This window comes from Xiphophorus maculatus, chromosome 22, assembly GCF_002775205.1.
Source record: "Xiphophorus maculatus strain JP 163 A chromosome 22, X_maculatus-5.0-male, whole genome shotgun sequence".
In the NCBI taxonomy this organism is placed as follows: Eukaryota; Metazoa; Chordata; class Actinopteri; order Cyprinodontiformes; family Poeciliidae; genus Xiphophorus; species Xiphophorus maculatus.
Genome location: NC_036464.1, coordinates 14407578 through 14421337, shown reverse-complemented (window position 1 = coordinate 14421337; position 13760 = coordinate 14407578). Strand labels below are relative to the sequence as shown.

Here is a 13760-nt window from a genome sequence, read left to right as displayed (position 1 = left end):
CATTTGTCCTTGTGAGGATGTTTTGCTGACTCAGTTTCTTCCTTTCACCCCAACTCACGACGAACTGCCCTTACAAACAAAACATCTGAACAGCCCTCTGCCTAAACCGTTAAGCATTTTTCCTTCACGAGCCTCATAATAAACATGAATAAATGTGTTTTCAATCACCACTAAAAAGATCTTTATCTCTGCTGTGATTCTGCACATGAATTACACACAGCTCTGACCACAAGGGAGACTTTCATGCTATCTTTAGTCTTGTAAATGCACGAGTGAGTGATTTGTAGATTATGGAAAATCACTACTGAATGGTTCATTCAACACAGTGCATGGTCTAACACAGACATTTATTGAAGATTAGGGTAAGTTTTTAGTGTGTGTATTTTTATGTGTGTGTGTGTGTGTGTATTATCTGCAACTCTGCTTACCACTTTTAATTTCCTCCGCCGTTCTGTCGATGAGGACGTAGAGTGACCAAACCACGCAGGTGATTGCGATGACGTGGAAGGTAACTGAGCACATGATCTTCCTTCTCTCGCTTGCCGTCATCTGAAGTTTCTCCCACTGCAGCAGATGGAAAATATGCAGACAGAAAGCAGATGCATTCTTTTAAACTTGGCACGTTTTGGCGATAAATACTGGATGTAAAACATTCAGCTGCTGAGAGGAAGACCTGAGTTACACGGCATTTCTTGGCGAGGTTAATAAGACGCAGAAAGAAAAGTGGCATGCTGCAACCCAGCATACTGGGGAGCAGCCAGCTGTTTTGCCAGGCAGCTCTGTTAACAATGCTGGAAAAGAGCCCAGCCATTTAAAAATAAAAACTGTAAGTGCAATCAGATTATTGCTGTAAATAACTGCTGTGCTTTTTCAAAATGCCCAAATCCATTACTCCAGTCATGAAATTGTCCAATTGCAGGGTAGGTTTCATTAAAAGCGTGTCGCAGCACGACCTAAATCCTCAGTTAAAAGACACCTCATGCCGTGACCATCATTCCCATTTCATCGTGATCTTCTCTACACGCTCGTGTGTGAAAATCGTCAACAATCACCCATGGGGTTGAGGAGCTATTAGAAGAGCAGCATTTGTTTAAGGCCTTTTGTGCAGTTAACGAGGGGTGGAAAAATTTTAATTAGTGTCCGGCTATCTTCAGGCCACAGCAATTGATAACAGCCTCTCAAAGATGTATGCTTCCTCTAAGCCATTTCAAGTGAATCATTTTCCTCTCTTACAGCGCCCTGCTTCAAAGCACACAGTCATGGTTGTGTTATCTGTGTGACAGATTGGAGACAGTTTTTCAGCTTCATGGCTTGCCAAATTAGTAAGAACATTTGGAAATGGAGCCAGAACAAAACCCTGAGTGAATTTATCAAAGAAATGGAGTGAGGGTCCGTTGGCTCTTCCTTAAATTAATGCAAACACAGTCAGTCGCACCTTGCGCAGTGGTTTGAGCTTTGTCTCCATGATGAACTCATATTTGCAGAGCTCACAGCAGCGGGTGTCTGAGCTCTTGATCCACTGCTGCAGACAGCCCTGGTGGACGAAGCGCAGACTCCCTGTGCAGTGGCACGGTGTGATCAGAGGACTCTCATCATCTCCTTCACAGTGACAAATCCTGTGAGAAACCAAACATATACGGTCAACACATAGCTGGAAAAAAGTCAACTGACAAAAAGAAGGCAGAGGGCAAGGAATCGAACGATCCAAAAAGGTAGACTCAAATGTGCCAAGTGCCATCTAAACATAGACTGCTACAATTTTCACAATTTAAAGTTTTTGTTTTTTAAACAACATGTCTGAGGAAATTATTGGACTGACTGGAGTTTTTTCTGGATGTACTGACTAATGCAGCACTGCCAATCCAATACCTGTTGCTTCACACTGCTGGGCAGAAGCCTGAAAGAAGTCAAACACTTTCCACTCATAAAAAAAAAGAAGACATGTTTGACTCTTTGGAATATTTCTGACTGTGAAACCTGACATGGGAACTGAAGAAATGCCATGCATCACTCCTATTGAAGAAGATGTGCCAACATGTAGCATGTCTGTTCAGCCCGACTCTTCACTTGCACACTTTCTGTATAGCTCAAGTCTCAATATACAGTCACAAAACCCACTGAAGCAAATGCATGTCTCATATGAATAAGATTAAACAAGGAAGACTTGTTTGATTCAGAAAACACTTTCAGTGAATATTCCTTAATCTGGATTACATCTGAAATATGATGCATATTTATCATTTACACCAATTCTGTGGCTCAAACCCAATATTTTTTTACATTTATATAAAAATTTCACCATGTACAATGTTTTTACCCAGTGCTATGAAGAATTTAGAAACTGATTTGACAAGTTTAGTTTTTTTGAAAATCTGACTTTTTTTTTTTTTTGCTAAAAAAAAAACAACAATACTGAGTATGTATTGGGCATGAAAAACTAAATCTTGCTATCGGTCAGTCACTTTACTTGTGTGGTCTGGCATTTTGGTTTGTGGTACACTTAACATGTTAGACCGCATGAAAGTGCGGTCTAACCAAATTTCCTGAGAAATTTGGTTTCTCAGCAGCTGAGAAACCAAATTATTGACTAGTTTGTTGAAAGGAAAGAATGTAAGACCTTCTCTACACAACTACATGTTCCTGTAACTACGGCTGAGCAACCTACCTTCATGGATGCAAGAGGAAAATTGATGGCAAATTGAATAAATTGATAATAATAATAATAATAATAATAATAATAATAACAATAATGGTAACAAGAGAGCCAATAACAAAAAATCAGAGGGAAACTCCAGGATCAAAGTTTATTAGTGTCATATTGCATCTTTTTTAGTTTAAGAAAAAGTGGACTTAATGGACACAAAAGGGGAACAACAGTCTAGACAGCAAATCAGAAAAGAAAAATGCTGTAATTGGGCAAAATGCATGATGGCAGGTGAAAAAGCTTTTAGGATACTGTCCTTTGGCTATACGAGACAAAACTGGAGGTTTTTGACCAATCAGAGCTCCATCTTCACCTAATGGCCCTAGAGTGAAACATGAAGCAGTCTTCAGGTTGAATCTGTGGAGAGGACAATAAACTCTTAAGACCATCGAGGTATTCTGGAGCAAAATGTGCTGCCTCTTGTCTGAAAGCTCAGTCGCATGTCATGTTTCCTTCTACAGTATAATGACCAAAACACACAGGACCAGGACACACAGTCAGGCCCAGTTTATATCTGGTGCCAACATGTATCCTAAGTGAAGCTAATTGTCTGTGGATAGTGTTAAATACAGATGCAAACACACACAAAGCTGTATTAAGGAATGTTTCCTCCAGACAACCTCCAGAGCCTGAGACACTTGCGTCTGCATTGCTTTGCCACTTTGAACACAGAGATACAAAGAGCTTTACCTGGATGACTCAGTGGGGGGGGAAAAATACACATCAACAAGAAACAGCAGTTGTCAAAATGAGAGCTGCTAAGCAGCTATCTGAAATGAAGTATTCTTTTGAAGGAATCTTTGAGATAAAAACCCTCTTTATCCTCAGCGATAATGTTTTTTTCAACAGTTGTGATTTATTGATACGTGGATGTGGGGGGGAGAGGAGGGGCTTTCTCTCAAAAAATGTTATACTGTTGTTTCTGGACCCGACTGAAACTGCTGCAGTCTGCTCATTATATAATTACTCTTTCAAAGCACAAAGCCTCTGGAATGCCAAGTCACATTTGTGCAGCTTTAATGCGTTTCTGTCCTGCTGTGTTATGGGTTAATATCTCGTTTTCTTTTTCTCTCATATCACATCTGTTAAGTAACCAATTTAAGATTATAAAAGTCTGTGGCTGACATAACTTCATAAAGTTGTGACTCAGATGAAACTCATGCATGTTTATATCTGGACAGCAATGCAATTAAATGACAAGAAGCATCTGCGATATTATAGGAACACCAGCGGCCCTGCTGATTTCTAATCTGACAACCCAGGCATTGGCATGGCTTTATCTCCACATAAAGTGGTCAGGAGACATTTTAATGCCAGAACGACACGTCCAGATTATCGGGATGTATGTTGATAACAGGAATGACTGCTTTAAAGGGTTGTGCAACAGAATTTTAAGGTGACCATCACTTTTGTCCAGGCCAAATTCATTAGTTTTTAATTATATTCTTTTGGTCCATGATTCAAAAGCAATGCTGGATTTTCAATGTTGATTCTCTAATTTTAAAATCTATATATACAACTACTTATTTCAGTGACATCTATGGGTTTTTCATTTAAGGGTATCAACAATTTTGTCTTTGTAGATGTTTCCAAGTTTTGTCCAAGTCCAAAATCCAAACTACTGAGGACATCAGGGTTCAGGGATTAGTCATCCATATTAAAGAGGCATGCTTAATTCTCTCACTACAGTGTTGTGTGTGTGCAGATGACACAGCCTGATAAGATTGTAGACATGATGCACTCCTCCGCATGTGAGTCGGGGTCTGAAAATGCTGTAACTATCAATAAACAGTCAAATGGATGGAAAATGATTCATCAGAGCAGCGTATAATCTCTGTCAAACCATTTTCTTAAACATTTCAAAGACAAGACAGTAGAAAATCGATAAGATCCGCAAATACTGTGACACGGACCAGCTGCTGGCCACGCAAGACGGTCACACGTCTCAAAGGCAACAGAAGAAGTTAAATACTGCTCTAATGGAGAATAACAAGACCCGCGTGTCCACAGAGGCCTCATTGAGAAATGGATCAAAAACAAACACCCACAAGACAAATCAGTCGATTTTCTGAGCCCTCATTTCCCTCCGAGTTATGTATGAGGGAGCGTCGCCGTCTCTGCGTGTTGCGGCAGGGAGCTGCGGGACACCTCTCTGCGGAGCAAGGAGCAAACAAACGGCGAAGGTGGAGATTGCAGTGGGAGCATGGCATTCAGATGGGATCGCCTTCATCACGCAGTTTGGAAGAGGATAAGAGCAGGAGAAGAAGCACATGCGCCTACACATGCTAGGAAGTGAAGAGAGCACGCAGGATGATGCTTATTTGCAGCCCGGCCTGATCTGGCCAAAGCGCCACAAGATTAAAAGAAAGTGAACAAAGGCGGATAAAAATAGGTCATTTACCACAGAGGAGGAGGTGGAAGGAGCAACGGATTAAACCAGAGAGGAGGTGCAATTAGCATCTCCAGCGGAGGCCTTTTTTATGCTGGTTAGGCCGCTTTCTTTCCACAGATAAGATGATGAACTACAGACTCTCATCCTACGCATACTGTATTCCTATTGAAGGAAAGAGAAAAAAATCAGCTCGGGGAAATGGACCATGTTGGTGCTTGTGTGAAGAATTGGTGTTTGAATTGAACAGATGAGAAATTATTATTCTGATAGAGATTTTTCTTTTTTTTAAATGTAGGAGGGAAAACAATCCCAATGAAATTCCTACACCTCCACTTTAAGTGCAAGAGCTCAGAAAATAAAGACAAAAACAGTACTGCTCAGGAATGCGGACTGCGAGCTAACAGCAAACAGGTTGACATCATTAAAGATAAAAATCAACAATTCTTGCTTTGTCATCCAAGGGGATGTGCATCTATAACACCAGCATAACCAGTTAGGAAAGCCTGCAAAAAATTGGACAGCATTTTTGCCACCAGCAGTTCATTCCAGAAGCATTTAACAGGGGAAGTTGAAATTTAATTTGCATCACTCGGGTAGCCACAGTCCACCTTCCTTCACAGTCATTTTACTACATTAGAGGCGACGCCAAAGTATGTCAACATGAAAATGTGAGAAGGAAAACAGAATCGGGAGATCACAAGGACTACAAGCCAAGATAGAAACAAGCCCTGCGAGAGTACAGTACGTCCCTGCTGAGGCATTTGCTTTCTTCCTGTTTGGAACCTCATTCAGCTTCCTCATACTTTTCTCCAGAGGTATTCAAAATGTCTGAGCTGCAGTCTCTCGCACGACGCTTTAAAATCCTGCCCGCTCTCCTGCTCTCATCACCAAGTGTGTTTTAAAATTTGTTTTTCAACCAAGAAAGACTTTTTGTCGTTTAGGATTTTGAGATATTGAGCTTTGAGCATACAACGTAAATACTAACACACAGATCAAATAACTAAACTTGGATGCTAAATTTAAAAATGTACGTTTTCTTCTTTTAACTGATTAGCAGTTTTCCACCATATGCAGTTAATATGCATAAGGAGCTTTACACTGCAAATTAGCAAACTGTTAGAACCAAATATGTAGGAGTATATGTGTAGGTCAGTCACATGCTAATATATATATATATATATATATATATATATATATATATATATATCCATCAACTAAAATAAATATTCAACTGAGTTAATATAATAGCTACGCTTTTAAACAAAAATCCACTTCACTGTTTAATTTGTGAATATTTGATGGTTAATTATTTTTGCCAACTTTTGTAACTGTTGGACAAGTCTATATTTGCAAAGAGGGTCTAAAAGTGAAGGCATATTTTCATGCTCAATATAGATTTTATGAAATTTACTATAGATTAAATATCTATTTACACATTTCTTTAACTTATAACTCGGTTATATTATATGCTGAAGGTGTTTTCTGGATTGAATTACATATAAAGATGTTCCATGTCACTGCAAGACCGTGTTTATTTGTATTACAACAAGCTCTTTTTTTTTATTACATATTAGTACTATTACAATTGCAAAAAAGAATACAAAACCTACTGAGTGATTGAATGAAGATGTAATGCCAATAAAATAATGCACTTAGAAGAAACATCGTTTTATTCTTTGTAGTAGCAACTTTATAAGCAGTGTAACATTTTCTACCAAAAGACTGGTAAAATATAGTCAAAATAAAGTCAACATGAATTGTTTTTAAATGTTAACAGAAAGATTACTGAAATGATCTTTGATGTGTTTTTAGTTGTCTGGCAAGATGCGGAACAATCCTTATGAGCTTTCCCAGCGCTGCAATGTGTTGTTAATCAAGGCCTGGCTAATGATTAGTGGAAAAACAAGTTTGCGTACTTCCTTAGGTGAACTCAGATCTTAGCTCACGTTCCAGGCCACCTGACAGAGTGGCTGGCACAGGGTGTTTGTGTTTGCACACGTGTGTACAGTCAGAGGCTACGCAGCCTATTTGAAGCCCATAATCTCTGTTGATCTCTGACCTGTCTGTGCCCACATCTAAGCTCATGTTGCTTTTCTGCTTTAACGTAATGAAGTAAGAGGAGTGCAGGTACAGGACACAGCTGAGGGGGCAACAAAGACATAATTGTTGTCTGTCTGAGCTAAAGACATAAATCTCTTCAGTCCAGTGAACTGTCACCATATCGACAAACGGATGGTGTAACCCAGAGGGGCTCGGTGTCGTGCTTTCGGCTACTAATCATTATCTATTGCTACCAATCAGCAGGTTTCATGCAGCCGTGGCCTGATCTTCAATCAAATCATTCCCTATAAGGCTGCACACAATCAGCCTTGTGAACCAAGACCTGTTAAATAGACCTATTGTCCACTTCTTACCAGAGAAACACGCTTCACATGTCAGAACTATTACATTTTCAGGACTGACCTGCTGCCCTGAGCATTCCCACCAGCCCTTATTCTCAACTCCAAACGTCTGAGCGAAATCAATCACATTTTTCTTGAGACTATAGAGACACTTTACCCCACCATCGATCTAGTCTAAATGAAAAACTCTTAAAAACACAGCTTGGCAGCAGACTTGGGGGAAAAATACATGGAAGAGTCTCGAGACAAAAGTGTAGTGAAAATAAATGGAATGAAATGACAACACAACCAATTTCTTGTTCTACACACAAAATAATCATGGTGGTTGGGAAGGAGATGTTTATGTTCAGCGATGTGAAAAAGTAATTGTTCCCTTACAGTTTTCTTTTGTTTTGTCACTCTTAAATGTCTTGGATTAAAAAGAAAAAGGAATAAGACAAAGACGGCCAAGTATTATGATCTAATCAGTCCACAGAATATTTTTAAATTCATCAAGATGTTTCTGGTGAATATGAACATCTTGTGCTCTTCTTGATAACTTTATTATGCTTGAATGCTGAACACTGACATTAACTGAATCAGATGAGGTCTGCAGTACCTTAAATTTGGTTTTGGTTCCTTTTCTGACCTCCTAGATGAGTCATTAATGTGTTCTTATGGTAATTCTGGTGAGCTGAGAACTCCTGCAAAGGACCCTATTTATGTGAATGCTTGATTCTACAGGTCTGGCTGGATGTGACTAGTGAAATTAAACCAAAAATAAAAAGTGGTTAACTTCACTGAATGGAGAATTTAACAAAAGATGATTTCAACTATTTTGAAATCAAAACAAGGCAAGAAACAAAAGAAACCTGGAGGAAGGGAAATACTTTTTACTAACACTGAAAAGCTACGCTGGGTCCTTCCGATTACCGGTTCCACTCTGAGCAGAGTTTTGAATGACAGACACTGCTGGGCTGGGTGACTACACTACGGGAGGAGGAACTCTCCACTACTCCACAGGTCTCTGGGGAGCACCGCCACATTAACTGTACGATGGAGGGTTTCAGGGCTGTAGACCATCCAGACAATCACCCACCTGCAGCAGTCCCCTGATAGAGAATAATGTGACAGTGGCCCTGATTTCTCCGTCAAAGGCGACGAACAGCATTCCAGGTCCGTGTCCTCGTCCATATAGCACAGCGGGGCTAGAAGAGTCCCAGACACGCAGACCGTCTCTGGGGTCGTCGTCTGGCTCGCGCCTTTGGAAGGTGATCTACTATGCTCCACTTCGAACACACTGTCATCTCCTTGTGAGAGGAAGCCTGACTCTGTGCCTTCTAGCAGCATGCTGCAGGACTTGGTGATGTGGAGGTGGGAGGCGTAGCTTCCCAGCTCAGAGCACTGCAGGCTGGCGGAGGTGGAAGATTGGGAGAAGGGAAGGAGGAGACGAAGGAAGTTTGAGCCTGGAGTGGAAAGAGGCTGGAGGAGACTGCTGGGGTGAGGAAGAGGAGGAGCAGGACCGGATGAGTTGCCCAACATGTATTTGTGGTTGTTAGTGAGGGAGGGGACAAGATGGAGGGTGGTGCGGGTTGAAAGTGGAGCATCCCTGCTCTCCCTCTTAGATGTGGCGACCGGGTCGTCTCTGAGGATCTTGCTGTTGGGACACTGAGCAAGCTCAGGCTTCACGTCCAGCTCTCCCTCTGAGCATGTGCGATCTATGAAGTGCAGCCCACGACAAAGGCTGTCCACGCGCTGACCCACGTCATTCAGAGACAGAGAAAACTTGAGGGAGTTTTTAGGCCGAGTGCTGACGGAGGCGGGGCGCAGCACAGACAGCCAGTCTCTCTGCTTGGTGCACTTGGAGCCGTGCAGGGAGTCTGCGCAGACGGTGCTCACTGAAAGACCATCAGACGTTTTACCGTTGGAGTTCAACAGGACCACCGCAGTCTGTGTCTTAGTGTCCTGATCCTGACTGCTGTAGTGTTGGAGGTTTGTGTGTATGCGTGTGTGTGTGTGTGTTTATGAAAGAGGATCATATGATAGACAATGGGATTAGAAAGTGGAGAAAAAGACAAAAAAGAGAAATGGAAAGGACAATCATGTGCTTTAAAATGGAGAAACAACAAAAAGGAAGATGAGGTTGACTTTAGCTGGCTTTGACACATGCAAGGGTTGATCTCAAACTGGAATATCATCTAAAAGTTAATTTACTTCAGCATACCAATTCACCAAAGCTAAACTCGTATTATAAACTCGCATTCATTTCTGTGAAATGAATGCAACCCTTTATTTAATAATCATGATCAAGAGAAGGGAGTCTGACCACTGAGCAACATTCATTTTTCTCCTCAGCTCAGGTAAAACATTTGTAATGTTTTTGGTTAAGATTGGCTTAGCTCAAGGAATGCACCAGCTGTCTTAAATGGTCTTTGCTTAAACATCCTGTCAAGGCTGCAAATATACTTGTGGCATATACACACCCTTTTCTACCACAGATTTTCTTTCAACAAAATTTTCCATTAATATAGTTGGATATAGCAGTCTGAACAGGATGCTTCTTTATGACTCATCACTGTAATTTGAAGAGATTGAATTTTGAACATTGAATTTTATTTGGCTGTAAACCACAATCATCAAAATTGACAGACTCACTCTGTGTAATGAGTCCATAAATGTAAATTTTTAAGCAAGATTCCTAAAATAAAATTCTCAATGATATTCTAACTTATTGCAATCCAACTGTAAGTGATGATCTGATAAAATACACTTTACAGCAGTTTGCAAGCAATCCTTGGAAGACTCACAGTGACAGTAAGCAGCTTAAAAGTGCAGGGAAAGCCAACATCGCCCACTGATGGGGAACTTCACTGGTAACATTTGCAGAAATAGATTTAATTTATGGCACTCTGGTGTAAACAGCTGTCAAGGGTAAATGGAGAGATTTGAAGCAGTTTGTACCTGCAGATGTCCTGGCTGGACGGGGAAACGGACGTCCTTGAGAAACTGCATGGGGCGTTGACTGAGGTCGGGCTCCCCGCCTGGAGAACAAAAACATTCAGGAAAAATTCAGGGAAGAAGAAAAAGGCTGTTCAAGACAGAAAATGAAATCATGCGAGCATCAACACTCTACTGTTACATAAACTTGAAATAACCTAGCACGTCGCACCCAGTTATATTTCTAGTGATGACTGTAGTTGTCTTGTGGGGTGACAACAATCAGGCTGTCGGCTTCTGAATCCGATTTAGTTTTTCTTTTTTTTTTTTTTTACAGAAGGAATCAAAGCATGTTGAATACTGATGCAGAGGATAAAAAGATGAGAGGGAGGAGGAAATTCCCAACACTGACAGTTAATCTATTGGTTTTAAAGTTGTGGCACGAATATCCTGTCTGAGAACAGAACAGAGGAGGTGGGAAAAAAAAAAAAGGCAACCACGAGGAGAGATGGTGATGAGACAGAGAGATATGAACACATGCAGTGCTGAGGAAAGACGACACTGCAGGTGGTGAAGGTAGGACGAAAGTATATATGACAGACCTGAAGCTTTTATACTTGTGTAACATATTGTAAAGTAAAAATGTTCACGGAATTTAATGGGATATAGACAAACAGATAAATGTTTCCCTAACTTCTTTTAACAAATAAAACTTCAAAGAGATGATGTGAACTTGCATTCAAATCTAACTGAGTCAAAACTTTAAAGAGGCAAGAGATCACAAGAGAGAATACCATTATGTAACTGGCCTTAATTTTACTTGCAGAGCATAATTTTCAGGTTGTATTTGCAAAATAATATTAAAAACGATGCATCCTTTACCAGTACTACTGGATGTTCAAGACAGAATACATAAAATGGCAGCAAAATATATTAAAGTTTACAGTTGTAGCATAATTCAGGAGGAATGAATACTTTTACAAAGCACTGTGTAGCTTCTATTAGCTCTTTACAGAAAAGGAATAGTTATGTTTTTATGACAAAATATAAGCAATGAAATAATTACCAAACCACTTCAGAGCTAAGAACTTTGCTATTATTCACCCAATTTGGAAGAAATTAAGTAACTACATTTCTTTTTAGCACAAATCACTGTGTGGTTCACACATAGCTGTGTTTGTCTTGGAGTGAAACAAGGCGCAACTTGCACATCTTTTAAACTTGGGTTATCATAACTCAATACAGGTGTATAAGTACCATGAATAGGCTTTCTCACCACTTCTGTTTTCAGTTCTAGCTTCAGTTTCTCACAGTAGTTAAACACTTGTGTGTTTATTGATACATATAAAGTGTAAACCGTGGTCTTGGAGTTTCAGTATCTAATATAAAGACAATTTCAACACGAGAGTAATTATCCATCGACTTCATTTCCTGCTAAAGTAAAATTTATAGCTCATTACCCAACATGGATCAATGGAAAACTCGATGTCCAGCTACGCCCTTCAGCATGTGTAATCCCTGCGTGCATATGCTGCAAAGTTATAATTAAAAAAAAAAAAAGCTTTCAGTTCCACACCAAAGGCCAAACTCTTTTCTTTGTTCCGGTTTTCTTTCATTGTCCTCCAAGGTTACCATTTCACCCAATCAATTTGTTCCTCCTGCTTTAATATTTAACTATTTCAGGTATAAAGATCACAATATAAAGATAGCTTATTAATAACACCGCAGTGTGTTGTAAAAGTATTCATAGCTTATTCTCATTTTGTCAAGTTAAATAAAACAAAAATTTATCTTATTGGGATTTTAAAGATTTTTATTTACACATGGTCCAGCTGTGTGATATTTATACTCATAAATCCAAGATTTTGTGAAAGCTTTAGTGTTTGGAGAACATTATTGCACAAACAAACCACCAAGAGGATGGAGAGAAAGTTGAGAAGAAGCTTAAAGCAATTTAAATTCCAAAACAAAATTTCAACCTTTTCATGGAGTTCTGTTTATTCCAACATATGAAAATGCAAACTTGCAATGCTGTGGCCTTGCATTTAAACTAACTGAACACACAACTATCAGACAACTACTACAAATCTTGCCTTCATGAAAAGCTGATAAGAATGAGAATATCATTAGTAGGGCTGAACAATTTTAGGAAAGAAACACATTAAACTAGAATTGCTGAATATTCAAATGGAGTCATTTATTCCTTTTGTACCATTACATGCATTTATATTGCGATGATGACTGCAGTTTGAGATGCTGTGCAGGTGTAAAAAAAAAAAACCTACAAGTCCTGTGTGCAGTTTGTCAAAACCCATGTAAGCAAAAATGTGCAAAAATGCAGCAAAAATGTGGAAAGACCAAAGCATGATCTGACCATGCTTTGGTCTATGTGCTTTCTGTGACAAAGAACTAAAACTTCACATCACCATGAACACAAAACCCCACGATGAAGTCATGATGCTTTGAGGAGCGTGGAAGTTGTTTGGAGAGGAAAAGCAAAATACAGGGAATTCCTGAAGAATAAAAGATGATTCAGAAGACTTGGCTGAATTAATCCTTCAAGTACAGTAGCTATAAACTTTTAGCCTGTGTAAGAATGCATCATGTGAGAATAACCCCAAGTCCAGATCAAAATATAATTCAGAAGCTGTGGCAAGTGCCGACGATGGATGTTTACAGACGCAATCAATAAAACCTGACAAAATCTGAGCCTTTTTGCTGAAAAAGGCAAATAGTTCACAGTCATGATGTGTAAAGCTGATAAGTATAGCCTGAAACACTTGCAGCAGTAATTGCAAAAAAGAAACAGGTGGTTCTACAAAACAATGCATCATGTGGGCTGAATACCAACAATCTAAAAATATGGAAAGTTGAGCATTATTTTCCTTCCACTTCACAAAATATGTTCCACTTTGCACTGTTTAGAAGTACAAAATGCCAAAAACAAATGAACAAAAAAACCCACACTGGTACAAACAGATGATTTATCCAAGTTATTCCTTGGTTTTATGATTGCAGAAAGCTACTGGAGGTTTAGCATTTTTTAAAGCTTTGCTCCTTTTAATCATTCACTCAGTAAAGTCGTGCATGCTGGCCAATAAATAACCAGCAGCGACTCTGAACAGTCAGACAACAGGGTGGCGAGAATATTCCTGAGATTTTAATGATTAACTGCCTGCCATCTGTCTGAATCTCCAGGCTTCTATGAAACATCATCTCAAAACGTGCTGTTTTACCTCAAACATTCTGTGTTTTAATAAAACTGTGTCCACTAAGCAACAATTACTTTATTCTAATCTCCCTCCTCAATTTTCTTTTTAATCCCCACGCGTCACCACCTGCCTCG

General features: G+C 39.6%; 1 protein-coding gene across 4 annotated transcripts in view; it reads right to left on the bottom strand.

Moving 5' to 3' along the window:
- Window positions 1-13760, bottom strand: part of march8 (membrane associated ring-CH-type finger 8) — an 86101-nt gene that overhangs the window by 7119 nt on the left and 65222 nt on the right. For 3 of the 4 annotated variants that reach the window (XM_023327052.1, XM_023327054.1, XM_023327053.1), the window contains 3 exons: window positions 10439-10518; window positions 1436-1616; window positions 429-564 (listed from right to left, as the gene is read on the bottom strand). In XM_023327052.1, coding sequence (XP_023182820.1) covers window positions 429-564; window positions 1436-1616; window positions 10439-10518 — 397 coding nt within the window. Of the gene's footprint in view, window positions 1-428; window positions 565-1435; window positions 1617-8576; window positions 9456-10438; window positions 10519-13760 lie in introns of all 4 variants that reach the window. The other variant, XM_023327057.1, reaches the window with a different exon arrangement.